The sequence below is a fragment of the Oncorhynchus mykiss genome, chromosome 3, assembly GCF_057628025.1.
Source record: "Oncorhynchus mykiss isolate SJ-2025 chromosome 3, ASM5762802v1, whole genome shotgun sequence".
NCBI classification, from domain to species: Eukaryota; Metazoa; Chordata; class Actinopteri; order Salmoniformes; family Salmonidae; genus Oncorhynchus; species Oncorhynchus mykiss.
This window is the reverse complement of record NC_143024.1, coordinates 33,965,868-33,993,783: the sequence shown is the minus strand read 5'-3', so window position 1 is coordinate 33,993,783 and position 27,916 is coordinate 33,965,868. Positions and strand designations below refer to the sequence as shown.

Here is a 27,916-nt window from a genome sequence, read left to right as displayed (position 1 = left end):
ATCCAAATCGACTTATTCATATTCACACAACAGCACAACACTATAACAGGGATGGACAACTCTTCCCCTCTTTTGTAGGCCCGTGGACCAGTTTCACCCCAAAATAAATCAAATACAAATATTATTATCATTTTTTTAAGGAACTTTTTTTGAATAATAGAATACACAAGGTGCAACTTGGAAATTTGGTTGTGCATCAGCAGCCACTCAATTAGCCCATGTCAACAACAACAAAAAATTGATGGTAAATTAGTCTAGTGGCCAGCTATCTAAACATGTAGTGAGCATGGTTGAATTGGTTGATCATCAGTTCTAATATTAAAAACGACAAAGATTTGCCTCCAGCTATTGTAAAATGGGTAGAATTGCAGCAAACTTGTTTTAAAACTGAACTTTTCTTTACACCCCATGGCAAAATGTGCAGAATTACAGGAAATGTACTTTTAAACAATATATATATATATATATTCACTGTGACGAGGGGAGCTGCTGCGGACCCTCATGTGACGAGTTCCGTTTTTTTGTGTCCCCCGACTCCATGAAAGTTGCCCATCCCTCCCTGCTCTATAATATAATAATATATGCCATTTAGCTTACGCTTTTATCCAACACGTACTTATGAGTTGTCCCGTGATTCAAACCCACTACCCTAGCATTACAAGCACCATGCGCTTCCAACTGAGCTACAAAGGACCATACTAAGGAATACGACAGCGCAATAGGCCTATGTCGTTTTGGAGTGGAAGAGGGTCATTTATGGCACAGTTAAATAAATAACTGTTTCAACTCAGCATCTGTAGTAATCTTGCGGAGAATTTGGGAATAGACACCTCTACTTCAAAGGGGTGCTCTTTGGCGCCATCTTGCGTTCAATATCAACACAACGTTAATCTGTACTGCTGAATGCACACACACTGTCGACACAAAGACAGTGACACACACTCTTTCTCTCTATCACACAGACACACCATTCGCTAAATTTACTCGTCACTCGTGGCATGTTTACAATGCGAAGTAACAAGAGCAATATAATTAGATCAAAGAAAACATTGTTCCTTGACAGTTAAATGCTGTAAATACAGGGTTGGGTCATAATTGGTTCTTTGAAGAAATGCTTTTCCTTCCCATTTGAGGTTCTTCAGAAGCACAATTTTAAGAGTGACAAACTGTTTTAAAAGGTGTAGATTTCTAAATCTGTCTCAAACAACAGTAACAGACACTTCATGTCATGCAAGCTGGTTAATGTCGCCTAAACTAGATATGTGCCCTTATTATAGGCTATTGAAATGTTATAGATCATATATACTGAATTGACATCAGACCTTTGAAGTGGGGTCAAACAAAGAAAATGCATAATTTATCAAATAAGTGTTGCATTGAGGATATGACTGGAAATGTAAAATATATGATACTGAACAGACAGACATTGTGGTGCGCCCCATCAATGCGGGTGGGGGGAGATCAACAATTGTGGGATGACGCTTGGTCCACGGGCAGCTCGAGGGGCGCAGAAACCCCACCTTGATACAAAGTGGCCTGAATTAGTGAATTTTCGTTGTTCCATTCTGCGTTTCACACTGTTTTGCAGCGTGACCGTGTTGAGAGAGCGCAGCAGAGATTAACAGTAAAGACAGGTGAATCGCATGTTGTGTATCCAGGCTTGTTTGTAGTGAAACGAGATCCAGCCTCGAGATCTGATTGAAGTAGGTGGTTCTCTCACAGCGCGGTATTGTACCGAGTGTTTCATTACCAGAGCTGCAGCCAGCCGGGAGCAGCGGGCAAGATTGTACTTCAAATCACTCGGATTATTAAACCCCCGGCAACAATTGAAACATTGAGGGGCCGTTCTCGTTTTGTTTGGAGGAGGTTCATCCCCTGCGGGGATGTTTAACTGGAGTAGAAGGGTTTCTATTACGCTGGCAACGCCGTGCGCCTCAGTAGGAGCAGTTTACTATAACTTTGGGCTGGAGGTGGTTCGCTTCTCGCGAGTGAGAGAGACCAGTGCCGGCTCGTGTAGCCTAACCTAAAGCCCGCTACTAAACCTGAGACAGTTGGACAGCATCTCGGCGCAAAACGGACCTACAATTCCAAACTCAACCGGTTTCTTTTAGCACTTGACAGCATCTGTATATTTTTGATATTTCCAAACATGAGGATTTTTGAAGACATTTAATTACGAGTATATATTTAGGCTATTTGGGGAATTTATTTCCAAATACTTTTATTTGTCTTTTTTATTATACGCATCTGTTTTATTTTAATATTTTATGAAATTTGTATTTTCACTTTATTTGGAAACTTTTTCTAAACCCTGCACTTGTTTTGGGAACACGAGCGCTCCTTGACGCGACATGAGGACTGTCGCCTGGCTGTCCGCACCGCATTGTCATTGTAATTTTCACGTGTCATGTCGATAGTCGGATGCCGGAGGACACGGGATGTCGTTTAGCATTTTGACAAACTGAAGGTTATGGTCTGGAACAAAACCAACTGAAGAACGCTATAGTAGCCTGAATGGGGGCAATTATGCTGGAGTCCCATATATTCTAGGGTTTTCATTCGCACACCAACCCATGGGGATTTAAATATTTATATATATGTATATTCTAGCATATCATTTCCTTTTTTTACGTTTTCCTTCTTTTTTTTTACTGGACCAATTTTAGGATGATGTTGTATTGCTGCTCGAGCGCCTTGGAACTTTCTATTAAGTTCACCTGCAGCTTTTTATTCGTGTTTTTACTGTTCCAAATGCCACAGTCCTCCTCGCCTTTAATTACAGGTAAGATACATTGACTTGGCCTATTTGGTTTCAAAACATGTCAAGCAATTGACAAAAACAAGAAAAAAGCCCAAAAGCTAGCCTATAGGCCTAGAGGTAGTCTATGCACTGTTCCCGTTACTTCCCACTCTTCACAGACGTCAGCTCAATGTCTAACGCTAGTTTTGATTTACATTTGGTTGAATTGTCAACTAACTTGAAATCAACGTTAAATCAACAACAAATGTAATTGGATTGACGTTAAAAGTTGAGTGAAAAAAAATATGCTCTGTCGGGTAACTGGTGCCACGGGCTCGTTTGAAACCTCATGACAGGAGCATTGGCTCACCAGTATAATTTGCCCATCTACTGTTGTTTAGGAAACTCGAGTTGGGTCGCGCTGTCGAGGTCAGTATCCAAGTCACCTGGCGGCTTATTGTGCAAACATAATCATTTATTTCAGGGGAAAGAAAAACCTGCGTATCGGTATCAGCTGAGTAGGCTACCATTAAATTCCCATGCCGTGTCGCTACTTGGTATTCGAAATATGCGGTATGTCATCTGTCTATTGTTTTCCCTGCAGGGCCTGGGTTGAACGCACCGTTTTCGTGGAAGAGGAAAGTTGTCTGGTTGTAAAAAGACAAATGCCCCCTGTCACTGTGCTCGGCTGCAAGAGATGGATGAAGAGTAAACAACATTTATAGGGCTATTCATTCATCTCTGCTTTATAAAATAAGAAAAGCCTCATTGGATTTAGGCTAAAGTGTTGGGTTTCCCCACAATCACTTAAAGTTGTGCTGGTTTAATTACACGTGAAGGTTGTAGGGTACGCTACTGTCGGGGCAATTGCCCTGCTCCTGTAATTCTCACAGAAATCACTTTGTCACCAAATTCCCCCCCCCCCCCCCCCCCCCCCCCCCCCAACACTTTCCCTGGCTGCCACTAACTACCCTGCTCAACTAAAAATGTTATATCTCAACTAAATTTAAATCACTCTGACAAAAATATTCTGAGGTAAACTGATCGAATATTTCGTAATTTAGAAAAAGTTATAGGCTATAGCCTATATAATCCAAATAAATTAGAAATATGAACTTGTCGATAAAACTCAGACTATTGGGCCTACTTATTCTAACGTCTACAAAATATACGTTATCGCATAGCGGGTACAATTCGTGGTAGGCCTGAAGAAAAAGCACATTTGGAATATGGCGAGTCTGTCCATGACGTAACTTCTCTTATGCGCGAATTTATTGCCTCTCTCCTCGCGCCCTTCACAGGTACAGAAGCCAGCTGCGAGAACGAAGGAGAGGTGCTCCACATACCCAACATAACGGACAACCCGTGCATCACCTGCGTCTGTCTGGTGAGAACAAATCCCAATTCTTGCTAAATAACTTTCAAATGGTGTTAGGGCAGGTAATTGTTAGTTGACATTGAGCTTCCCTATTGGTTTTTGGCACGTAGGTTCCACTGAGGAGGAAAAAAACGCAATTGTTGTGCGTAATTCTTCCCTCTGCGCTTGACTGAATAACTTTAATATTCATATTGTGACCTAATTATGTATAGTCTATAGCCGAGTTGTAGGCCTAAGTGGGCAAATAGGCCTGTACTGTTTTTTCTATTAATCACAAAGAATGATGAGTAATGTTTAAATAAGAGCAGTAGGCTAGCTATGTAATTATTTCCCTTCTAAGCCCACACTGGCTTTTAAACAAAATGGAATTGTTTGTTTAAAGACCTCATTGTCTTTATGCTGACTTTGCCACGACTTCCTGTTAAATCGAGGCTAACGTTACACATGTGAAAGGAGGTGTCTTTCCTGGAACATTTGCTCTTTGACCTCTGTCTCTCCTTGCTTTGAAGGTCATTGTTTTACGGTTGAGAATGCAAGTAAGAGGCTTTTCTGTCACCAGCAGCCAGATTCAATAATGCTCTCCCTCACCTGTCTTTTTATTCCCTCTTTAAAAGTGTCATGTGGTGAGGAAGTTTCTACAAATGTTGTGTTTGACTTGCAGGGTATTTGCCCTATGTGAAACAGAGAAACAGTGTTATCTAGAATGCTATTTATGTGTGCACTGTGCACGCTACTGTGGCCGTGCTGCCTCGGCTGTCTGTAGCTGCTCTGATAGTCTCTTTGATATGTCTCCCTCTGCTAACCACCTCCTTATCAGGCTTCCATCACTAGGAGCCCTGCTGAATGCTATCAGTCATCAGAGGGCCACGGCTAGCCTTTCATCTTGGCCCGTCCGTCATGTCACTGGCCCCAGAGTGCCTCACAGGGGAGGGAGGCCAGCCTGAAAGACACTTGTGTCGCCATGCTGTCTTTTAGGGGGGGTTGGCGGATTTTAAAGGGTGGGGGGTGAGCTGTCAGGGCTCTAGTGTCAATCACAGGCTCCCAGTTGCGGCGGAGTATTTGTTAATGGCCCTTCACTGGCGGAAACTGAGGCACACAGAGAAGCCATTCTTTTCGCCAGCCATCTCACAAGACGCAGGAATCTGCCTCCCGCTCGCTAAACATAATATACAGGCAGCCAGGAGGCAGGAGGCAGCTCTCGTTAACCTGCTATCTACTACTCTCCCTCGCTTTTTGCCCCCTCTCCTCTTTCTCAGTAGCAGTGATTGATGAGCTCAGTGGGCTGACCAGTGATCTGCAAACATTTGGGAAGCCAAAGGTCCTTTCCTGTTCCAACCGCTCCACAAACATGGAGATCAATACTCACCGTGTACCTTTACAGTCTTTACCTCTGCCACTGGCGTTGTCAGTGTTGATATCTCTACATTCTTAGAAAAAAGTTGTTATCTAGAACCTTAATGGGTTCTTCAGCTGTCCTCATAGGAGAACCTTTGAAGAACCCTTTTTGGTTGCAGGTAGAACCATTTTTGGTTGCAGGTAGAACCCCTTTGTGTTCTATGCAGAACCCTTTCTACAGAGGATTCTACGTGGAACCCAAAAGGGTTTTATCTGGAACCAAAAAGGGTTATCCTATGGGGACAGCTGAAGAACCATTTTGGAACCCTTTTTTTCTAAGAGTGTAGTATAGAAGACTCAAAGAAGACACAATCCTCCTTTATTTTCCGCTCTCTTTCTCCATCCCCCTCAGTTTTCCCAGTGGTCTATAGAGCAAAGGTGGTGTTAGAGAATCGCCAGAGCAGCTTTGCTATTGGACCTTCCAGGATACTTCTAATAGAGGGGTAGAGACAACAAAAAATATGTATATATATCCAGGCTGTATCACAACCGTCCGTGATCGGGAGTCCCGTAACGCGGCGCACAATTGGCCCAGGGTCGCCCGGGTTAGGAGAGGGTTTGGCCGGGGTAGGCTGTCATTGTAAAATAAGAATTTGTTCTCAATTGACTTGCCTTATTAAATAAAGGTTAAATAACAAAAATACAGTACCAGTCAAAAGTTTGGACACACCTGTTAATTGAAATGCATTCCAGGTGACTACCTCATGAAGCTGGTTGAGAGAATGCCAACAGTGTGCAAAGGTGTCATCAAAGCAAAGGGTATCTACTTTGAAGAATCTAAAATTGTTTAACACTTTTTTTTGGTTACTACATGATTCCATATGTGGTATTTCATAGTTTTGATGTCTTCACTATTATTCTACAATGTAGAAAATAGTAAAAATAATGAAAAACCCTGGAATGAGTAGGTGTGTCCAAAATTTTGACTGGTACTGTATATATGTTTTATAGTCACACACAAGATAGGTGCAGTAAAATATGTTGTTTTACAGGGACAGCCATAGTAGTACGGCACAGGAGGTTGGTGGTACCTTAATTGGGGAGGATGGGCTTGTGTTAATGGCTGGAGCTGAATCAGTGGAATGGTATACAAATTCATCTGTCCTCCCCTCAGCAGTCTCCACTATAGTACGACGCCCCTGAATTAAATAGGGTTAAGTGCCTTGCTCAAGGGCGCATCGACAGATTTTCACCTTATCGGATCAGATATTCTAACTGCTAGGCTACTTGCCAGGACATAAAGAAGGATAGGACAACAACCATCTGAATTCAAAGAAAAGTAATGTAGCTAGCCTACCTATCGGAGCCAAAAGTTACATTCAGTTCATTCAGCACCATTCACTTTCTACCACTGGTGCAGGAATAGGCCTACTGACTTCTCAGTGAAATGTATATATTGTTGCCCTTATCTTTTTTTCATTCAGTTTTAAGCCACAACTGCTGCTCCTGTGGGGTCGCGACCTGTTTGTTTTGGAGGGAGGTGAAGGGTCACGAGGGCAAGGAGTCCAGCTTTATATAGGCCTTTGATTTGAGTGCTTCTCTGAAAAGCCTTTTAGTGATCTCTCCATCCTTCCATGAAAGACCGACGGCACGGTGGCTGGCGAGCCTGTCAGCTTGTTTTGACATGCCCTCTGAGGTCAGACTGAGAGAGAGAGTGATAGTGGAAAAGACTGGGAGAGAGATTAGGAGGGAGGGAGAGAGAAATTATCCATAGACCATGGTTTGACTGAACACATTTTGATTATCTGAAGTTGGCAAATGGAGATAGTGAAACTGACTGTGCTGTCGCCATCTAGTGATCATCTTTCCACAGTACATGACCATCACGTCAGGGATCAATGCATCTTACATACTCTACATATATCTTTTTAGATGGTCACATTAACCTATCAACATGTTATTACCCCTCAGGTCAAATATTTATCTAGTTATTACAAGAGACTAGCAGTAGTCCAATAACAATCCCCAGACCACCCGTTGGCCTATTAGAAGCCACGACATACCACCAGTAGACCAGTAGACCAGTAAGAAGCCTCAGAAAGTGCACGGTATGTTGAGTGTTTATGAGGCGTGGTGACCTGATTTGACCCCTAATCTTTGTTGAGAGAAGTCAAACCTTTTCACACCACTTAGTGTTAATGGCTGCCGAGTGGAATGGCTCCAAAGCCCAACTGGGAAAGCACAGGTGTGGAGAGACATAAAGATTCAAGGACAAATACGTGACCTCTATGACACTACTAGATATTCCAAGATGGCGTAGCAGTGCAGACATGTTTTGTTCGTCCTTTCGTGTACTTTTGTATTTTTTCGTCTTTTTTGTATATATTTCAATTTTATTTTCAATCTCTTCTCCATTTTAGTTCAATTATATCTTCCGGTAACCTGCCTCACCCAATGTGATGCGGAACCGCTATTATTTAAAAAATTTAGACCTTATAGCAAGAACCACCTAGCCATCAGAAACTAACCAGCTAATTAGCTACAAGCTATTTAGTCATTGTTAGCCACTGCTAGCGGCCTTTACCTTCTGCACATGTACCAGCCCTTTTTTTAGCTTGGATAATACTCGCCAGCCTACCAGTAACGGACTGTCTCTCCACTACAACGCCGGATTCCTGCCGTAATCCCTGGACCATTCTCCTGATCTTCACAGCTAGCTAGCACCCACCAAGTTACCCAGTACCGAAACTATCCCTGAGGCCCACCTCCCGGCCTACTCAGTTGTTCACCCGGACTCCACCCAAACATGGCTAGAACCCACTACTCCACCGGATCCTTGCCATAAGCTCTGGACCTTGGCACCGGATCACCACTGCTACCGAGTGGCTAATGCCCCTGCCCCGAAGCTAGCACCAGTTAGCCGTGAGCCAGGTGCATCTCCCGGATAGAAAACTAGATTACTACAACTACAATACCTCTTTCGCCATCTGGCCTGGATCCTTAGTCGACACGGCGCCCCGCTGCACCACCACTGCACCACTGCACCACCTCTGCCGACGAATACTCCATCCACTGTGCCTTCAACCGGCCTCCGCCGGACGTCGGAGCAGACACTCCTATTAGCCCGGGCTACTAACTTTAAACGTTGGTTCCCCCGCTAGCTTGTGTGGTAGCGACTACTCCGCGGCTTCCCTGTTCCATCGATTGCTGCCCCCTGGACCCTATGATCACTTGGCTACATAGCTGTTGCCCGCTGGACTGTCCATCAATCATGGTACTCTTTTTATTTTTTATTTTATTTTCATTTATTTATTATTATTATTTTCTTTTTTAATCTGTCGGCCCTAGCCGCGAACTCAGGCTTTGTGTGTAGTTAACCGACCCTCTCTGCCCATTCATCGCCATTTTACCTGTTTTAGCTGATTAGCTGTTGTTGTCTCACCCTTTGTTGTTGTCACGTTCTGACCTTTATTTCCGTTGTTTTGTATTTATTTAGTATGGTCAGGGCGTGAGTTGGGTGGGCAGTCTATGTTTGTTTTTCTATGTTTTGGGGCATTTCTATGTTTTCGGCCTAGTATGGTTCTCAATCAGAGGCAGGTGTCATTAGTTGTCTCTGATTGAGAATCATACTTAGGTAGCCTGGGTTGCACTGTTTGTTTGTGGGTGATTGTCTATGTTGATGGCTTGTTTCAGCACAGGTCTCATTTTGTAGCTTCACGGTCGAATTTGGTTTATTGTTTTTGTTACTCGTTTGTATAGTGTTCAGTCTTTCTTTATTAAAGATTTTACCATGGACACTTACCACGCCGCATATTGGTCCTCTGATCCTTCTCGCCTCTCCTCTTCAGACGAAGAGGAGGACGGCCGTGACAGAATCACCCACCAACCAAGGACCAAGCGGCGTGGTAGAAAACAGCGACGACAGCAGCAGCAGCAGCAACAACAACAGCGGCCGGTATCACAGGACTCCTGGACATGGGAGGAGATACTGAACGGAGAGGGACCCTGGGCACAGGCTGGGGAATATCGCCGCCCCAAAGCAGAGCTGGAGGCAGCGAAAGCTGAGCGGCGGCGATATGAGGAGGCAGCACGGCAGTGCGACAGGTACGAGAGACAGCCCCAAATTTTTTTGGGGGGGGGGCACATGAGGGGTGGAGCTAGGCCAGGTAGCAGACCTGCACTCACCCCTCGTGCTTATTATAAGCAGCGCGATACTGGGCAGGCACCGTGTTATGCGGTTAAGCGCACGGTGTCGCCAGTACGTGTCCATAGCCCGGTGCGCTATAGGACAGCCCCCCGAGAGTGTCATGCGAGTGCGGGCATCGAGCCAGGGCGTATGGTGCCTGCTCAGCGGGTCTGGTCGCCGGTACGCAGTTTTGGCCCAGGGTATCCTGCGCCGGCTCTGCGTGCTGTGTCTCCGGGGCGCTGGGAGGGTGCAGTGCGTCCTCTGCCCGCGCTCCGCTCGTACCGGGCGACTGTGGGAATGGAGCCGAAGGGAGAGGTGCGTGTAGTAAGCATTAGATCTCCCGTGCTTACCCACAGCCCGGTTCAACCTGTGCCTGCACTCTGGACGGTCCGGGCTAGAGTGGTTATCCAGCCTGGGGAAGTGGTGCCAAGGTTGCGCACCAGAGCTCCAGTGCTCCCCCACAGCCCGGTCTTTCAGGTGCCTCCTCTTAACCCCAAGCCTCCTGAAGGTCTTCCCAGCCTGGTGGTTCCTGTGGCAGCCCCACGCACCAGGCTGTCTCTCTGTCTCCTCCCTGCAGGTGGTCCTGTCTGTCCGGCGCCGCTGCCGGAGTCTCCCGCCTGTCCGGCGCCGCTGCCGGAGTCTCCCGCCTGTCCGGCGCCTCTGCCGGAGTCTCCCGCCTGTCCGGCGCCTCTGCCGGAGTCTCCCGCCTGTCCGGCGCCTCTGCCGGAGTCTCCCGCCTGTCCGGCGCCTCTGCCGGAGTCTCCCGCCTGTCCGGCGCCTCTGCCGGAGTCTCCCGCCTGTCCGGCGCCTCTGCCGGAGTCTCCCGCCTGTCCGGCGCCTCTGCCGGAGTCTCCCGCCTGTCCGGCGCCTCTGCCGGAGTCTCCCGCCTGTCCGGCGCCTCTGCCGGAGTCTCCCGCCTGTCCGGCGCCTCTGCCGGAGCCTCCCGCCTGTCCGGCGCCTCTGCCGGAGCCTCCCGCCTGTCCGGCGCCTCTGCCGGAGCCTCCCGCCTGTCCGGCGCCTCTGCCGGAGCCTCCCGCCTGTCCGGCGCCTCTGCCGGAGCCTCCCGCCTGTCCGGCGCCGCTGCCGGAGCCTCCCGCCTGTCCGGCGCCGCTGCCGGAGCCTCCCGCCTGTCCGGCGCCGCTGCCGGAGCCTCCCGCCTGTCCGGCGCCGCTGCCGGAGCCTCCCGCCTGTCCGGCGCCGCTGCCGGAGCCCCTCTGCCCAGAGCAGCTGTCTCTCTGTCCCGAGCAGCTGTCTCTCTGTCCCGAGCAGCTGTCTCTCTGTCCCGAGCAGCTGTCTCTCTGTCCCGAGCAGCTGTCTCTCTGTCCCGAGCAGCTGTCCCTCTGTCCCGAGCAGCTGTCCCTCTGTCCCGAGCTGCCCCTCTGTCCAGTGGGGTCATTGAGAGGGGTGGTCATGCTGAGAGAGCCACGGAGGCGGACAATAAGGCGGACTAAGACAATGATGAGATGGGGTCCGCGTCCCGCGCCAGAGCCGCCACCGCGGACAGACGCCCACCCAGACCCTCCCCTATAGGTCAAGGTTTTGCGGCCGGAGTCCGCACCTTTGGGGGGGGGTACTGTCACGTTCTGACCTTTATTTCCGTTGTTTTGTATTTATTTAGTATGGTCAGGGCGTGAGTTGGGTGGGCAGTCTATGTTTGTTTTTCTATGTTTTGGGGCATTTCTATGTTTTCGGCCTAGTATGGTTCTCAATCAGAGGCAGGTGTCATTAGTTGTCTCTGATTGAGAATCATACTTAGGTAGCCTGGGTTGCACTGTTTGTTTGTGGGTGATTGTCTATGTTGATGGCTTGTTTCAGCACAGGTCTCATTTTGTAGCTTCACGGTCGAATTTGGTTTATTGTTTTTGTTACTCGTTTGTATAGTGTTCAGTCTTTCTTTATTAAAGATTTTACCATGGACACTTACCACGCCGCATATTGGTCCTCTGATCCTTCTCGCCTCAGACGAAGAGGAGGACGGCCGTGACAGTTGTCTTAGTTAGCTCTCCAAATCAACAACTGTGATTACTTTATGCCTCGCTGTATGTCTCTCTCATATGTCAAAATGCCTTGTATACTGTTGTTTAGGTTAGTTATAATTGTTTTAGTTTACAATGGAGCCCCTAGTTCCACTCATTATACCTCTGATACCTCCTTTGTCCCACCTCTCACACATGCGGTGATCTCACCCATTATAACCAGCTTATCCAGAGATACAACCTCTCTTATCATCACTCAGTGCCTGGGCTTACCTCCGCTGTACCCGCACCCCACCATACCCCTGTCTGTACATTATGCCCTGAATCTATTCTACCACGCCCAGAAATCTGCTCCTTTTATTCTTTGTCCCCAACGCTCTAGTTTTGATAGCCTTTTAGCCGTAACCTCATCCTACTCCTCCTCTGTTCCTCGGGTGATGTGGAGGTAAACCCAGGCCCTGCGTGTCCCATGCACCCTCATTTGTTGACTCCTGTGATCGAAAAAACCTTGATTTCATGCGTGTCAACATCAGAAGCCTCCTCCCTAAGTTTGTTTTACTCACTGCTTTAGCACACTCCGCCCACCCTTATGTCCTTGCCGTGTCTGAATCCTGGCTTAGGAAGGCCACCAACAATTCTGAGATTTCCATACCCAGCTACAACATTTTCCGTCAAGATAGAACTGCCAAAGGGGGAGGAGTTGCAATCTACTGCAGAGATAGCCTGCAAAGTTCTGTCATACTTTCCAGGTCTATACCCAAGCAGTTTGAACTTCTAATTTAAAAAATCAACCTCTCCAGAAATAAGTATCTCACTGTTGCCGCCTGCTATCGACCCCTCTCCTCTCCCAGCTGTGCCCTGGACACCATTTGTGAATTGATCGCCCCCCATCTAGCTTCAGAGATCGTTCTGTTAGGTGACCTAAACTGGGATATGCTTAACACCCCGGCAGTCCTACATTCTAAGCTAGATGCCCTCAATCTCACACAAAACATCAAGGAACCCACCAGGTACAACCCTAAATCCGTAAACATGGGCACCCTCATAGACATTATCCTGACCAACTTGCCCTCCAAATACACCTCCACTGTTTTCAATCAGGATCTCAGCGATCACTGCCTCATTGCCTGTATCCGCTATGGGTCTGCGGTCAAACGACCACCCCTCATCACTGTCAAACGCTCCCTAAAGCACTTCTGTGAGCAGGCCTTTCTAATCGACCTGGGCCGGGTATCCTGGAAGGATATTGACCTCATCCCGTCGGTCGAGGATGCCTGGTCATTCTTTAAAAGTAATTTCCTCACCATCTTAGATAAGCATGCCCCGTTCAAAAAATGCAAAACTAAAAACAGATATAGCCCTTGGTTCACTCCAGACCTGACTGCCCTTGACCAGCACAAAAATATCCTGTGGCGGACTGCAATAGCATCGAATAGTCCCCACGATATGCAACTGTTCAGGGAAGTCAGGAACCAATACACTCAGTCAGTCAGGAAAGCAAAGGCTAGCTTCTTCAAGCAGAAATTTGCATCATGTAGCTCTAACTCCAAAAAGTTTTGGGACACTGTAAAGTCCATGGAGAACAAGAGCACCTCCTCCCAGCTTCCCACTGCACTGAGGCTAGGTAACACGGTCATAAATCCATGATAATCGCATTTCTCAACGGCTGGCCATGCCTTCCTCCTGGCTACTCCAACCCCGGCCAACAGCTCCACCTCCCCCGCAGCTACTCGCCCAAGCCTCCCCAGCTTCTCCTTCACCCAAATTCAGACAGCAGATGTTCTGAAAGAGCTGCAAAACCTGGACCCGTACATATCAGCTGGGCTAGACTATCTGGACCCTCTATTTTTAAAACTATCCACCGCCATTGTTGCAACCCCTATTACCAGCCTGTTCAACCTCTCTTTCGTATCGTCCGAGATCTCTAAAGATCGGAAAGCTGCCGCGGTCATCCCCCTCTTCAAAGGGGGTGACACCCTAGACCCAAACTGTTACAGACCTATATACATCCTGCCCTGCCTATCAAAAGTCTTCGAAAGCCAAGTTAATAAACAGATCACTGACCATTTCGAATCCCACCATACCTTCTCCGCTGTGCATTTCGGCTTCCGAGCCGGTCACGGGCGCACCTCAGCCACGCTCAAGGTACTAAACGATATCATAACCGCCATCAATAAAATACAGTCCTGTGCAGGCGTCTTCATCGACCTGGCCAAGGCTTTCGACTCTGTCAATCACCGTATTCTTATTCGGCAGACTCAATAGCCCTGGTTTTTCTAATGACTGCCTCGCCTGGTTCACCAACTACTTTGCAGATAGAGTTCAGTGTGTCAAGTCGGAGGGAATGTTGTCCGGACCTCTGGCAGTCTCTATGGGGGTACCACAGGGTTCAATTCTCGCACCGACTCTTTTCTCTTTATATATCAATGATGTCACTCTTGCTGCTGGCGATTCTCTGATCCACCTCTACGCAGACGACACCATTCTGTATACTTCTGGCCCTTCCTTGGACACTGTGCTATCTAACCTCCAAATGAGCTTCAATGCCATACAACACTCCTTCCGTGGCCTCCAACTGCTCTTAAACGCTAGTAAAACCAAATGCATACTTTTCAACCGTTCGCTGCCAGCACCCGCCCACCCGACTAGCATCACCACCCTGGACGGTTCCGACCTAGAATATGTATACCTAGGTGTCTGGCTAGACTGTAAACTCTCCTTCCAGACTCATATTAAACATCTCCAATCCAAAATCATATCTAGAATCGGCTTTCTATTTCGCAACAAAGCCTCCTTCACTCACGCCGCCAAACTTACCCTAGTAAAACTGACTATCCAACCGATCCTCGACCTTGGCGATGTCATCTACAAAACAGCTTCCAACACTCTACTCAGCAAACTGGATGCAGTCTATCACAGTGCCATCCGTTTTGTTACCAAATCACCTTATACCACCCACCACTGCGACCTGTATGCTCTAGTCGGCTGGCCCTCGCTACATATTCGTCGCCAGACCCACAGGCTCCAGGTCATCTATAAGCTAGGTAAAGCTCCGCCTTATTTCAGTTCACTGGTCACGATAACAACACCCACCCGTAGCACACGTTCTAGCAGGTATATCTCACTGATCATCCCCAAAGCCAACACCTCATTTGGCCGCCTTTACTCCCAGTTCTCTGCTGCCTGTGACTGGAACTAATTGCAAAAATTGCTGAAGTTGGAGACTTTTATTTCCCTCACCAACTTTAAACATCGACTATCTGAGCAGCTAACCGATCACTGCAGCTGTACATAGTGCATCTGTAAATAGCCCACCCAATATACCTACCTCATCCCCATATTGTTTTTTATTTTATTTACTTTTCTGCTCTTTTGCACACCAGTGTCTCTACTTGCACATCATCAATCTGCTAATTTATCACTCCAGTGTTAATCCACTAAATTGTAATTATTCACTCCTATGGCCTATTTATTGCCTACTTCCTCATGCCTTTTGCACACACTGTATATAGACTTTATTTTTTCTACTGTGTCATTGACTTGTTTATTGTGTTATTGGCTTGTCTATTTTTTCTCCATGTGTAACTCTGTGTTGTTGTCTGTGTCACACTGCTTTGCTTTATCTTGGCCAGGGCACAGTTGCAAATGAGAACTTGTTCTCAACTAGCCTACCTGGTTAAATAAAGGTGAAATAAATAACATAAAAAACTACTGTGGTCGTCAGAAGACGCATAACTCTCCACTCTTTCTATTTCTTTATCTCTCTCTATTTCTCTCTCTCTCTCTAAAAATCCATCTCTCTCTTTCTTTCTCTCTCAAAATCCATCCCTCTATCTATCTGGCATCATATATCTCACTCTCAGACATATTTGTCTTGAACTGGCTGTTGAAAGTGCTTTGAAAATCTCTATGATTTAGACCAGTGGTTTGGGGAGCGCTTTACAGAGACTATGTATGGATCCCATGTGCCTTCGCCTCTCTCCACCCTTCTCTCGCCTTCACTGATGGCATCACCCAAACCAGCGTGGTTAGAGAACCAGTGAAGGCTCTCTGTAAATAAAACCGCCCAGTTTTATTTCAGTTATATGGGCCACGGTCCAACTTTGAAGTTGACTCATTATACAGTCCAGTTAGGTTGCACTGAGTAAATGGGGACTATATAAAGGGAGTGTATAAAGCTAGTGGCAAAGTGATAATAAAGTATAGAGTATATAAAGTGGGGTTGTATATAAATTGAGAAGAGAGAAAGAGAACATCTGCATAAAGTACATGTAACCAGAGTTCATTTTAGCCTGTAAAAGGGGAGTGTGTCGACAAAGAATGTGTAGGAGACTTTATAATGTGAATACACTGATGGCAATCAAAAAGCATCTTCTCCCTCTATCCCTCCGTCTCTCTCTTCCTCTCTCTCTCCCCCCTCTTTCTCACCTCCCCCCTCTTTCTTTCTCTCTCCTCCCCCCTCTTTCTTTCAATCTCTATCTCTCTACCCCCCCTCCCACCCTCCCCCTCTCCATCAGAAGGAGAAGGCAGACTGTAAACAGGAGAAGTGTCCCCTGGTGTCTGAGGACTGTGCTCTGGTTGTCAAACAGACGGGAGCCTGCTGTGAGAGATGCAAAGGTGAGCAGCACACACACTCTACTACTCTCATCACCATGAAAACATGAGGTCGAAGGTTAGGGGATGCATGTACTGTTCTGTAGTCTCAGCGAGACCAATAGACTTGGAACTTTGTCTCGTGGAGGGAGTTAGGTCTATCTCTGAATCTCTTTAGTGTTGATGTATAGACCTTGCTGCAGCATTGCAGTGATGTTGTTTGACGGTCATTGATGCTACCTGTAGGAGTGAGGGTGACGTGACAGCTTGAGTCCCACAGTAGAAGACAGTCAGTCCAGCTGCACTGGTCATCCTACTTATTTAACCACTACTGCCTCCTTGTGGAGGAATGAGGAATAGTTTTTCTTCCCACAGCACAATAGTTACTATGCGTGTGTATGTATGTGTACTGTATCAGACCAATTGAAGATTCTGCTTGAGGGTAAATTGCTACATACACAAACACATATAGCTATTATTTTCCAGGCTTCTGCTCACATACACCCACAAACATGTGACAGGCGTACAGCGAATCGTATTTAAGTCTTCAGACCTATTCTTTCTCACACTGTTTGCCAGCATCTCTCTCTCTCTCATATACACACACACACACACACACACACACAGCTGCAGTGGTGGACTTCTCCTCTCTGGGACGGGTTGGGACCCGTTGGGGTTCAGCGTTGGGTTTACGGGGCACAGAAATAAACCTAGTTTACGAGCCGCTGCGCCTCTCAGCCTCCCAGACTAGGACCGCACTCATTCACTAACCAATCAAAACACACAGGGGTCGCGTAGTGTTGGGGTCACCTTGGACACGGTCCACAGCATTGACCACCTCATGGTCTGGGGCGCGGTCCTTTGTTTGCGGTCAAGATTATACGAGACTAGAGTTAATTCAAATGAAAAGAGGTGGAGCTCGCTTAAGTCGACCATGGAAAGCCCCATGTTGTCATGGTGAACGGTATTAGTGCCTATTGTTCCTCCATTGTGGTTGACTTTGGGTTTTATTCATGACCATGTCTACATTTAGAACAGGAACTTGCTCGTGTCAGCACAAAAACCTCCCACTGTTCAAGTACTTAATGCAGTGGTTTTATCATAGGAATGGTTTTGCTGTGTTTCCATAACCAGACAACCCTATATCTGTTGAAATTGAAGATCTTATTAATTTAGTCCCTTATTGACTGTGGGTGGTGTATCTGGAGCATTGTGATTGCTCATAGTGGATCTCAGGCCCATTTCACACAGTGTTTTTATCATGCCCTTGGAATGGACCTGGACACTTCACAACAACATGTTCTGGTATCTTGATACATCTATGTAATGGATTAGGGTTGTCAGAGTGTGTGCATGCCTGTCTGTCTGTCTGCCTGTCTCAAGTGTCTGAATTGCACATAACTGACAGTGTCGAGACTACTAAACCTCACCATCACTATGCCAAATCATGACAATCAAAGAAAGGTCTTCCCAAGCCATAAGGGGCACTATAGCCAGCTGGCTCTGACGGTGGTGGCAGACAGACTCCCTCCAGGCATCGCATACAGTGGATTCATAACCCTGTGTTAAATCTGTCTCAACACGTATGGTCTGGAGAGGCAAACAGCTCTATGTTCACACATGTGGTCCATTTAGTGCTCCCTGTAGACTTTTAGTTTCCACGAACTAGTAAACATTCACATCCAGGTTTGGAGTGCTAACTTTCTCTCACTCTCCCTCTCTCTGTCTCTTTCTCTCTATCCCCCCTCTCTCTCACTCTCTCTCTCTATCCTTCCCCTCTCACTCTCTAGGTTGTCAGCTAGATGGAGAGTCCTATAATAGTTCTGTCTCCTGGACCAGCTCCATCAAGCCCTGCATCTCTCGCCGCTGTCAGGTGAGTGTCACAAAGAGAAATGAAAGAGAGAAAGGGAGGGTGAAAGACATAGAGAGAGAGATGATGATGAGAAAAGTAAGTAGAGGGAATGTAAAGTAAATGACGGAGAGAAGGAAAGAGGGAGTACTAAGCCAGAGGCAGACAGGGAGAGGGAAAGAGAGAGAGAATGAAAGAAGGGAGTGAGTGGAAAAGAGGCAAACGGACAGAGGGGGAGTGAGTGAAAGAGATACTTGTGGAAAGGGAGAGAGAGATTAATAAAGAAATGGAGAAAGATAAGTGAGGATCTAGGGAAAGATAGACATACATTTAGAGTGGGAGGCTGAATGACGCAGACAGAGACACAGAGTTGGGGAGGGAACGAGAGGTGAGGGAGAGAAAAAATGAGACAGTGGACAGATAGCCAAGGGGTTGGAGGAAGAAGAGACATAAAGAGAAAGAAAGGCAGATGAAGTTGGGGGGGCTGAGAGAGAGCGAGTGAAGGAGAGGGATAGAAAGATAAAGGAGGATGATATATGTCTCAATATCTTTGGGAGAGGAGCCAGGTGAACTTGGCAGTACAGTCCACCCATCTGGTTCCAAGCCTCCCCAACCCAGTGTCGACCTCACAAGACTAACCCCACACGTCTCCTCAAAACACACTCAAACCACATGTACACCCAACCTCACTTACTGTATACACACCACACACTCACAGGGTCCCACAATACCACTTAAAACACAAAACACACGCACAGATCTGAACACTGTAAGTCAATGGCCGTCATTGTAAATATATATTAAGAATTTGTTCTTAACTGACTTGCCTAGTTAAATAAAGGTTACATGTAAAAAATAAAACAAAATAAAATGGCAGTGGACACAGCTGTGTGAGGGAGTGTCAGCTCCAGCATTGGGGAGGTCCAGTCAAACTAGGCTATGTGTTAGTCTGCGTGTTGAAGGGTGGTGTGCGAAAAAAGCTGAGCTCCACACACCACTCATTTACTCCATCCCCAAGATACCCACTCGGAGGGAAAGGGAGGGGGGGTCTAACCAGTATCCAGACCTCACACACAAACAATGTGTTGAGGTCCCTAGTTCTAACACTCCTACTTCTAACAATCCTTGGGTATGTATAATACATGTCACTTCTATTGAACTAAACACATGGCAGACTACTGAGATCTGCCCAACAAGGGAGGTGTGTGCGTGTGTGTTTCTGAGCTTCAGTTTGTGGTTCTCATGGAATATGTTGTTGATTCAGGATATTTTTTCAGGTACATTTCCAGTGAGTGATCAGGGGTGTCCCAGTGTGTAGAATAGTTGCATGTGTGAGATGCAGAATGGAATGTTCCTATCTAATGGTTTGTCCCTATCTAATATCCTGCTTACGTAGTACATGCCTTACATAACTGAAACAGGATTCAAACAGCTAAGCAACCGAGAGACGAGTTTGTCTAATACAGGAATGAGAGGTATGCAGCAGAATAGTCACTGATGTACGTAGCCTAGGACTGGACAGGGATGCTGCTGGGAATATGTCGTAGGAAATTTGCTCGAACAATAATAAATAAATCGCTGTTTTAATTGCTTCCTGGTTTTGACAGGAAGGTGTCGTAACTGAAGCGGAAGCACAATGTGTCGTCCACTGCAGGAACCCCAAGATTCACCCCAAGAAGTGCTGTCCAACGTGCCCGAGTGAGTGAGTGAGTGAGTGAGTGAGTGAGTGTGTGGGTAGAGTCCAGTGTGTGTGTGTGTGTGTGTGTGTGTGTGTGTGAAAAAAAAGGAATACATCGATAATAAAGCTAACCTGTGTGTCTCTTCTGTTCCAGGCTGTATCTTGGAGGGCCGTCTGTACAAAGAGCGGGAAGAGTTTCACCCTGAGGGAAAACCCTGTATTAAATGCACCTGCACTGTGAGTATACACTGTATAGACATGCATGTCTCCAGTCCCCACAGTACAGTAACTGGCTCTCTGTGGTCCAAATGAGTTTGTCTTGGCTCTCAGGGGACTCACAGTGGTCACGCTCCCCCTCCCCTTAGTAAACAAACAGGGGAGGTGAGTGAGTAAACACATTGTGAGGTGAGTCTATAAACACATTAACGCCTCAGTGGGACTAGTGTACACTGTGTCCTGTACCAGCCGTTAATGAGGGCACACTGCTACAAGGCCAGGGGGAACTGTGAAAACCGTCTGGCATCTAGAGTAGTTGTGTTTGTGAGCTGTTAAAGGTAGCAATCCGGGTTTCACAGGTGCAGACAAAGGTAAAAATGATATTGTGTAAGGGAAATGGTCATTAACTGGAGATAAGTTGAGTAATGCATAAGAGAAGATTAATGCAGCGTTGTTCTAACGACTATGTACGGTGCCTTGCGAAAGTATTCGGCCCCCTTGAACTTTGCGACCTTTTGCCACATTTCAGGCTTCAAACATAAAGATATAAAACTGTATTTTTTTGTGAAGAATCAACAACAAGTGGGACACAATCATGAAGTGGAACGACATTTATTGGATATTTCAAACTTTTTTAACAAATCAAAAACTGAAAAATTGGGCGTGCAAAATTATTCAGCCCCTTTACTTTCAGTGCAGCAAACTCTCTCCAGAAGTTCAGTGAGGATCTCTGAATGATCCAATGTTGACCTAAATGACTAATGATGATAAATACAATCCACATGTGTGTAATCAAGTCTCCGTATAAATGCACCTGCACTGTGATAGTCTCAGAGGTCCGTTAAAAGCGTAGAGAGCATCATGAAGAACAAGGAACACACCAGGCAGGTCCGAGATACTGTTGTGAAGAAGTTTAAAGCCGGATTTGGATACAAAAAGATTTCCCAAGCTTTAAACATCCCAAGGAGCACTGTGCAAGCGATAATATTGAAATGGAAGGAGTATCAGACCACTGCAAATCTACCAAGACCTGTCCGTCCCTCTAAACTTTCAGCTCATACAAGGAGAAGACTGATCAGAGATGCAGCCAAGAGGCCCATGATCACTCTGGATGAACTGCAGAGATCTACAGCTGAGGTGGGAGACTCTGTCCATAGGACAACAATCAGTCGTATATTGCACAAATCTGGCCTTTATGGAAGAGTGGCAAGAAGAAAGCCATTTCTTAAAGATATCCATAAAAAGTGTTGTTTAAAGTTTGCCACAAGCCACCTGGGAGACACACCAAACATGTGGAAGAAGGTGCTCTGGTCAGATTAAACCAAAATTGAACTTTTTGTCAACAATGCAAAACGTTATGTTTGGCGTAAAAGCAACACAGCTCATCACCATGAACACACCATCCCCACTGTCAAACATGGTGGTGGCAGCATCATGGTTTGGGCCTGCTTTTCTTCAGCAGGGACAGGGAAGATGGTTCAAATTGATGGGAAGATGGATGGAGCCAAATACAGGACCATTCTGGAAGAAAACCTGATGGAGTCTGCAAAAGACCTGAGACTGGGACGGAGATTTGTCTTCCAACAAAACAATGATCCAAAACATAAAGCAAAATCTACAATGGAATGGTTCAAAAATAAACATATCCAGGTGTTAGAATGGCCAAGTCAAAGTCCAGACCTGAATCCAATCGAGAATCTGTGGAAAGAACTGAAAACTGCTGTTCACAAATGCTCTCCATCCAACCTCACTGAGCTTGAGCTGTTTTGCTAGGAGGAATGGGAAAAAATGTCAGTCTCTCGATGTGCAAAACTGATAGAGACATACCCCAAGCGACTTACAGCTGTAATCGCAGCAAAAGGTGGCGCTACAAAGTATTAACTCAAGGGGGCCGAATACTTTCACAAGGCACTGTATATAGCTTCCTTATTCTTCTTTCATTGGAGTATTTTTTTTTACTTTAGTTTATTTAGTAAATATTTTCTGAACTCTATTTTCTTAAAACTGCATTGTTGGTTAAGGGCTTGTAAGTAAGCACCAGTTGTATTTGGCGCATGTGAGAAATAACGATTTGATTTGATATGATATGCTGTGTTCTTTCAGGGAGGGCGGACCCTATGCGTCAGGGATGTGTGTCCTGTCCTCTCATGCCCCGCCCACCTGAGCCACACTCAGCCCGGACAGTGCTGTCCCAAGTGCCTCGGTAACACCCCTCTCTCATCAAATACCTCATAGGACTCTCCGATAGAAGTCTGGAGAACATATTCATATTTCATGAATTATTATTATTAAAACATCACACATTAAAACATCTTAAGTCAGAATAATTATCATCAAGCATATCTTTTTTTCTTTCTCTCTCCGTCAGGTCAGAGGAAAGTGTTTGACCTGTCGATGGGGAGTTGTCTGTTCCACAGTGAGGTCTATGAGGACGGCACCTCTTTCAAGCATGACAACTGCACCACCTGTACCTGCAAGGTAAGAACTGACCAGAGAACCAGGCCCCAGAACTCTATTCAATGTATGTGCCATTTTCACCAAGTTACCATCAATAACTGACCCCTTCTCCTTCCCTCGTATCCCTCCACCTTCTCAGAATTCCACTGTGGTGTGTAGGAAGCGCTGCTCTCGGCCGGGCAGTTGCCATGGTGACCAGTGCTGTGAGGCGTGTCTGTCCTTTGTGAAGGTAGCGGAAGTGAAGTACTGCCGGGCCAGGAACAAGATCTACCGGGTGAGACAGTCTGGGACAACAAGTCCTAATGCTGCATCCTTGATATCAACTGGGAAAATAGAACCTTACCATTGCCTCAACATTCAACACTGATACTTATCCACCGCAGTTGTCCTCATTCTGACATGTATATGCATATTTATACAGCCATTAATACTTGTTTGATTGATGTGATGGTTGATTGGTTCCCTCTCTGCTTCTTCCTCTGCTCTAGGAGGGAGACATGTGGTCGTCTGTGAACTGCACCCTGTGTGCCTGTGTCAAGGGGGCCATCGAGTGCCAGCCAAAGCAGTGTGTGCCAATCACCAGCTGCCCCTCGGTGAATGACAGGCTCAAGGCCCAATCACAAACTGTCTCTCTTTGTATTGCGCCTTTTCATTCCAGGAATTTTTCAATGAATTGATGTGAATGACAACATTGATTAGAATAGGCTTAAAAAAATGATCATGCTCACTCACTTTACCTATCATCTTAAAGCTGGAATCTGTACTTGGTGAAACTGCTACACTCGTTTGCGATGTTACATCAACAAAGAAGTTACTTCAAACAACAACCCCTGTTTTTTTCTTCATTGGACCCATGATAGAACAGCAGAGCATGTACCGCAAATCATTTTTACCACGATGCTGAATGCTCCTCTCCTCTGTTTCATCAACAAAATAAAAACGAGAACAAATGCTCTGGGGCGGACAGTGGCGCTGTTTCACCATATGCAGATTTCAGCTTTAAGCAATTTCCCATCTGCAACTTAAATGCACTTATGTTATGAACACTGCCTATATCTATAGGACATAGCCCTGGGGTCCCTCTGTTCTCCCTGAATCATCAACATGAGACAGTCCCTTTCACACTTCACCACGTCCCCATCCATCTGGTCCCCCTCCCGCTGAGACAGACAGAGGCTGTCTACTGTCCAGAGTTACTGTCTGTGACTAACCGCCACATGTTCAATCCACTTGCGTGACGTGTTGGTGTCACAGTAGGCAGCTGACTGGAAGCTGATTTTGCGGTGGAGCGTTAAGGAGGAGTCAAACCGATTCACCTGGGCCAGAACAGTGTGGTGGGCCAAGGCACGACCCTGGTAACTTACCACAGTAACCATAGCTTCAGCTGTCAAGTTTTTTAGGCTGAGTAACAGTCCCAGTTCACAGGGCGGTCACCTGTCTTGGGGTGATGTAGTAGATTCTATGCATTCCAGCGACCAAATGATCAGTTACTTATTCATGCTGCCAGTGACCAGCGTTCACACGGTTACAATGGTTACCTAGCGTCACCTGTTATGGTCACATAGCGGTTGCTTGTTGCGCGGTAATGTAGTGGTCATCTGTTCTTTCATACGTTCATATAGTCGACATTAAAGGCTCGTTGTCATTCTTTTTTAAGCTAGCATCCCACCACCATCACATATACACCATGCCCGTATGGTTATGAAGCAGATCATGGTCAACTAGTAGTATAATGAACTGTCATACGGTCATTAGTCAGACAGTACAATTAATCACATATGGCTGCCTTAGTCATCGATTCCTAGTGGTCACACAGCGTTCACCTGTTATGGAGTCATGTAGTATATCCCCTAACGGCCATCTGTGTTTGTGTCTTGGTCACTGAGTCATGGTCATCTGTCGTAATAGTCACATAACAGCCAACTGAGACACGGTCACCTAGCGGTCAATTGCAATATAGATCTGGTCACATAGCGGTCACCTGTCATACAGTATCACAACATCCACTCATCATACCTTCCTGGTGGTCATGTAGCATTCACTTGTCACACGGTCACAGTGTGGTCACCCATGTGTCTGCCCCTCCGTCCCATAGGAGACACACAGTCTCCAGTCAGGTCTTTGTCTGGGTGAAGTTTGAGTGACAGTAAAGAAGAGCTTCCCTATATTTAGATCCTGAAAGCCAATCTCTCCTTCTCTCAAAGAGCTTCAAAGAGGGAGAGCCCTTTGTGCACTGTGATGTGGGTCAGGTGGGACCCGGGTGTGTGTGTTTGTGTGGGGGGGGGGGGGGGGGGGGTGTAAGTGATGAGGACAGCCCTGGGGCAAAGGTAAGTGGAGGTTGAAGGGGATAGAGTTCTCAAATGTGCACCTCTGATGGAGGTTGAAACGTACCCCCCACCATCTCTCTTGCAAACACACACATACACCAGGCAGAGAGTATAAATTGTCTGTATCAATGTCTCACTGTCTGGCTGTCCACGTTTGACTGGTTTTATCTGTCTGTGTCTATGTGTGTGGGTATTAATGTGTAATGTGTCCAACTGTCCAGTTGACTGTCTGTCTCTTGCACTCTGACTGGCTGCCTGCTGATCTCTCTCTGTCTGTGTATCTAACAGTCTGTCTGTCTCTTCTAGAATAAGATCCTGAACAGGACAGGCTGCTGCCCAGTTTGCACTGAAAGTGAGTAAGTTACTCCCCTCTTCCTCTGCTGAGTCCTCACACACCTTTGTGGGTTGCATTTGACAGTTTTGTGGCGGTTGTTTCTTTCTTGATCTTCTCTCAAATATACATTTAGTTATGTTGTATTAAACACAGATTTCTCATGCAAAATAAAGGAATACAAGTTAGATCAAATTGATGCCCATAATTAAACACACTCGCCTCTCTCTCTCCCTCCTATCACTTCTTCCAGAGCCAGGCGTGTGCACTGTATTCGGCGACCCCCACTACAACACCTTCGACGGGCGCACATTTAACTTCCAAGGAACCTGCCAGTATGTTCTAACTCGAGACTGTGGTGGCGCCCCCTCTGGCGGGGGTGGAAACAGCGCCGGCTCTGACTCTGGCTTCACGGTTGTGGTGAGGAACGATGCGAGGCGAACCCGCTCCTACTCCTGGACCCAGTCAGTGGAGCTGAGGATAGGAGGGCTGAGTCTCAGTCTGCACCAGCACCTAACGGTGAGGAGGAACGGCACACGCATCGCCCTGCCCTACCATGGCCCTGGGGTCCACATCGACCTGGATGGATACCTGCTCAAACTCACCACCATTGCAGGTTAGACAGGATTCATGTTAACTTCATTGGAACCTAAAGGACACTGCTAAAGTGCATTTTAGCTCCTTTTTGAAGCATAACTCTTGTCTCTTTCTTTCTCCCTCCTCCCCTTCCCTCAGGTCTGGAGATCACGTGGGACGGGGACAGCTTTGTGGAGGTGGTGGCTGCTCCTCACCTGCGCGGTCGTCTCTGCGGCCTCTGTGGGAACTACAATGGACACAAGCGGGATGACACCATGGGCAGCGACGGCCTCTTCAAGTTCGTGGTGGATGAGTTTGCAGAGTCGTGGCGCGTGGAGGGGAACGAGGTTTGTGCCCAGCCCGTCAGGAGGCCCACCTCGTACCTCTGTCCCGGCAGTGTAAAGGTCAGGTTCCGTGCTCACAGGGAGTGTCAGAAGCTCAAGTCCTGGGAGTTCCAGAAGTGTCACCAGGTGGTGGACTTTGCCTCCTTCTTTAGGTCAGTGGTTCTTGGGGTGTCTCAGGAATGTTGGGGAGCTTAATTTGTAATGAGATTTGTCCTAGAATCTGCAACATTTCCAAATGCTCTTGTGACATTTTGTTCATATAGCAAATGTGATATTTGTCTCCAATGTGCATAAAATGTCCAATGTTGTGTTAAATATGGAACCCTCTTAGTATAGAAATACATTTAATCCAGTCCATTCAATTTAATTCAACATGTATCTACATGTCTTATCTCTCTCTCTTTCTCCCTCTGTCTCTCTCTAGGTCCTGTGTAACAGACATGTGTGAGTGTCCGGTGCATAAGAACTGTTACTGTGAGTCCTTCATCGCCTACAGTCGGGCCTGTGAGAGGGAAGGAGCCCCCTTCTACTGGAAGCCAGAGGCTGCCTGCATGGGTGAGTGACAGCACACACAGCCTATCACTAAACTTCATGGAACAGGGGACTCCCCCCACATTCAATTTGCTCAATAGAATTGATCGACGCATCTCTGAAATCCATTCATGTTAGGCGATCTGCAGTTATTTCTAACCAACTCCCATCTTCTCAGCCACCCAGTGTAAACACGGAGCGGTGTACGACACCTGTGGCCCGGGCTGCACCAAGACCTGTGACAACTGGAATGAGATCGGGCCCTGCCACAAGCCCTGCGTTGCCGGCTGCCACTGCCCAGCCAACCTGGTGCTGTTCCAGGGCCGCTGCATCAAGCCCACAGCCTGCCCTGGCCGGTGACCCTAGTGCCCCAGGGGAATGGGGGCTGAGAGAGGGCCAAACAGCCAACACTTCCTAGCACTCAGGGTCCATACCTGAGGAAGGGAGGAGTGGGGGGGACATTGGGGTGAGTGTGGGGTGATTAATGGATTTGCAGACAGGCAACGATGGACTGAAGGGATTCTCAGAAGACAGGTGGGTCAGGTAGAGGCCTCATCCACTCTGAGGGAGATAGATACCGGCCATCACAAACTGGGGTTTGGAACTCCGCTGTCGGCTGCTCTTACTCGTCCAGCACTACCTTGTGTTTCCACAGGATGGCGCCCATGTTGTCATTCAAATGGGATAGGAATCTGGAGGGAAACATCACCCTTGTAGTTAAAAGAGGAAGAGACCCTTTGGGAAAGCCTTTGTGGCTACGCTTCTTTAGTTACTGGACACTCAAGGGACATTCATCCAGACTGTCATGGACCTTCAGGAAAAGGGTGGGGCTGGCTCTGTGTTGAGCCAATATGGCCTCAGTGTTTCACTCTGTTGCAGCACACAGACATTCAAAATCAGGAAACCAACCAATGCATCTTAAACAAGCATGTTCACCCTGCCAGCATAAGAGATAAGCTCTATGATGAACATATTGAACAACCCCCAGGTATCACGTGCATAAGATTATTTTATACTGTAAACTAACAAGACGTGCATAAAAACAGATAGCTTTTTGTATTATTATTATTGTTGTTGATATTGTTAATTTATATAGCGATCAATAAATATGTTGTAGCAAGAGCCAGAATCATAAATTTAATTTTGTTATAAATGATTTAAAGGGAAAAAAGCTATTTATGTGTTTGTGTAATTGTGTCTTGTGTGAAGAGAAATGCCCATATGTGACTCGGTTGTTGCATCATCGCAGGGAAGAAACGTACTGTATTTTTAAATGCTCAGTGTACAGGTTGTTGTGTGTTGATTCTCAAACTGAAGGTGTTCCTCAAGACGTACATTTCACTTGACCTTGTAAGTTATTATTTAAGACCAGCAATATATAATTTCCATGAAACTCATC

The 27,916-nt window shown here is 46.6% G+C and overlaps 1 protein-coding gene across 3 annotated transcripts; it reads left to right on the top strand.

Moving 5' to 3' along the window:
* Nucleotides 1–1,491: 1,491 nt before the first annotated feature.
* On the top strand, nucleotides 1,492–27,914 carry bmper (BMP binding endothelial regulator). Of its 3 annotated transcripts, none has more exons than XR_016494363.1 (15): nucleotides 1,492–2,782; nucleotides 4,042–4,127; nucleotides 16,133–16,232; nucleotides 17,999–18,081; nucleotides 19,665–19,755; nucleotides 19,890–19,972; nucleotides 22,055–22,154; nucleotides 22,320–22,429; nucleotides 22,548–22,682; nucleotides 22,897–23,001; nucleotides 25,042–25,091; nucleotides 25,320–25,682; nucleotides 25,802–26,138; nucleotides 26,411–26,541; nucleotides 26,696–27,914. XR_016494363.1 is itself a non-coding variant. In XM_036972392.2 (15 exons), exons 1-15 carry the CDS (start codon nucleotides 2,668–2,670, stop codon nucleotides 26,875–26,877), a joined length of 2,064 nt encoding a protein of 687 aa, XP_036828287.1. In that variant the 5' UTR covers nucleotides 1,492–2,667; the 3' UTR covers nucleotides 26,878–27,914. The 3 variants fall into 3 exon arrangements, 2 of the variants coding, with proteins under 2 accessions (XP_036828287.1, XP_021449352.2); XM_036972392.2 differs by having other exon boundaries at nucleotides 16,136–16,232; nucleotides 25,042–25,087; XM_021593677.3 differs by having other exon boundaries at nucleotides 25,042–25,087.
* The last annotated feature ends 2 nt before the right edge of the window (nucleotides 27,915–27,916 follow it).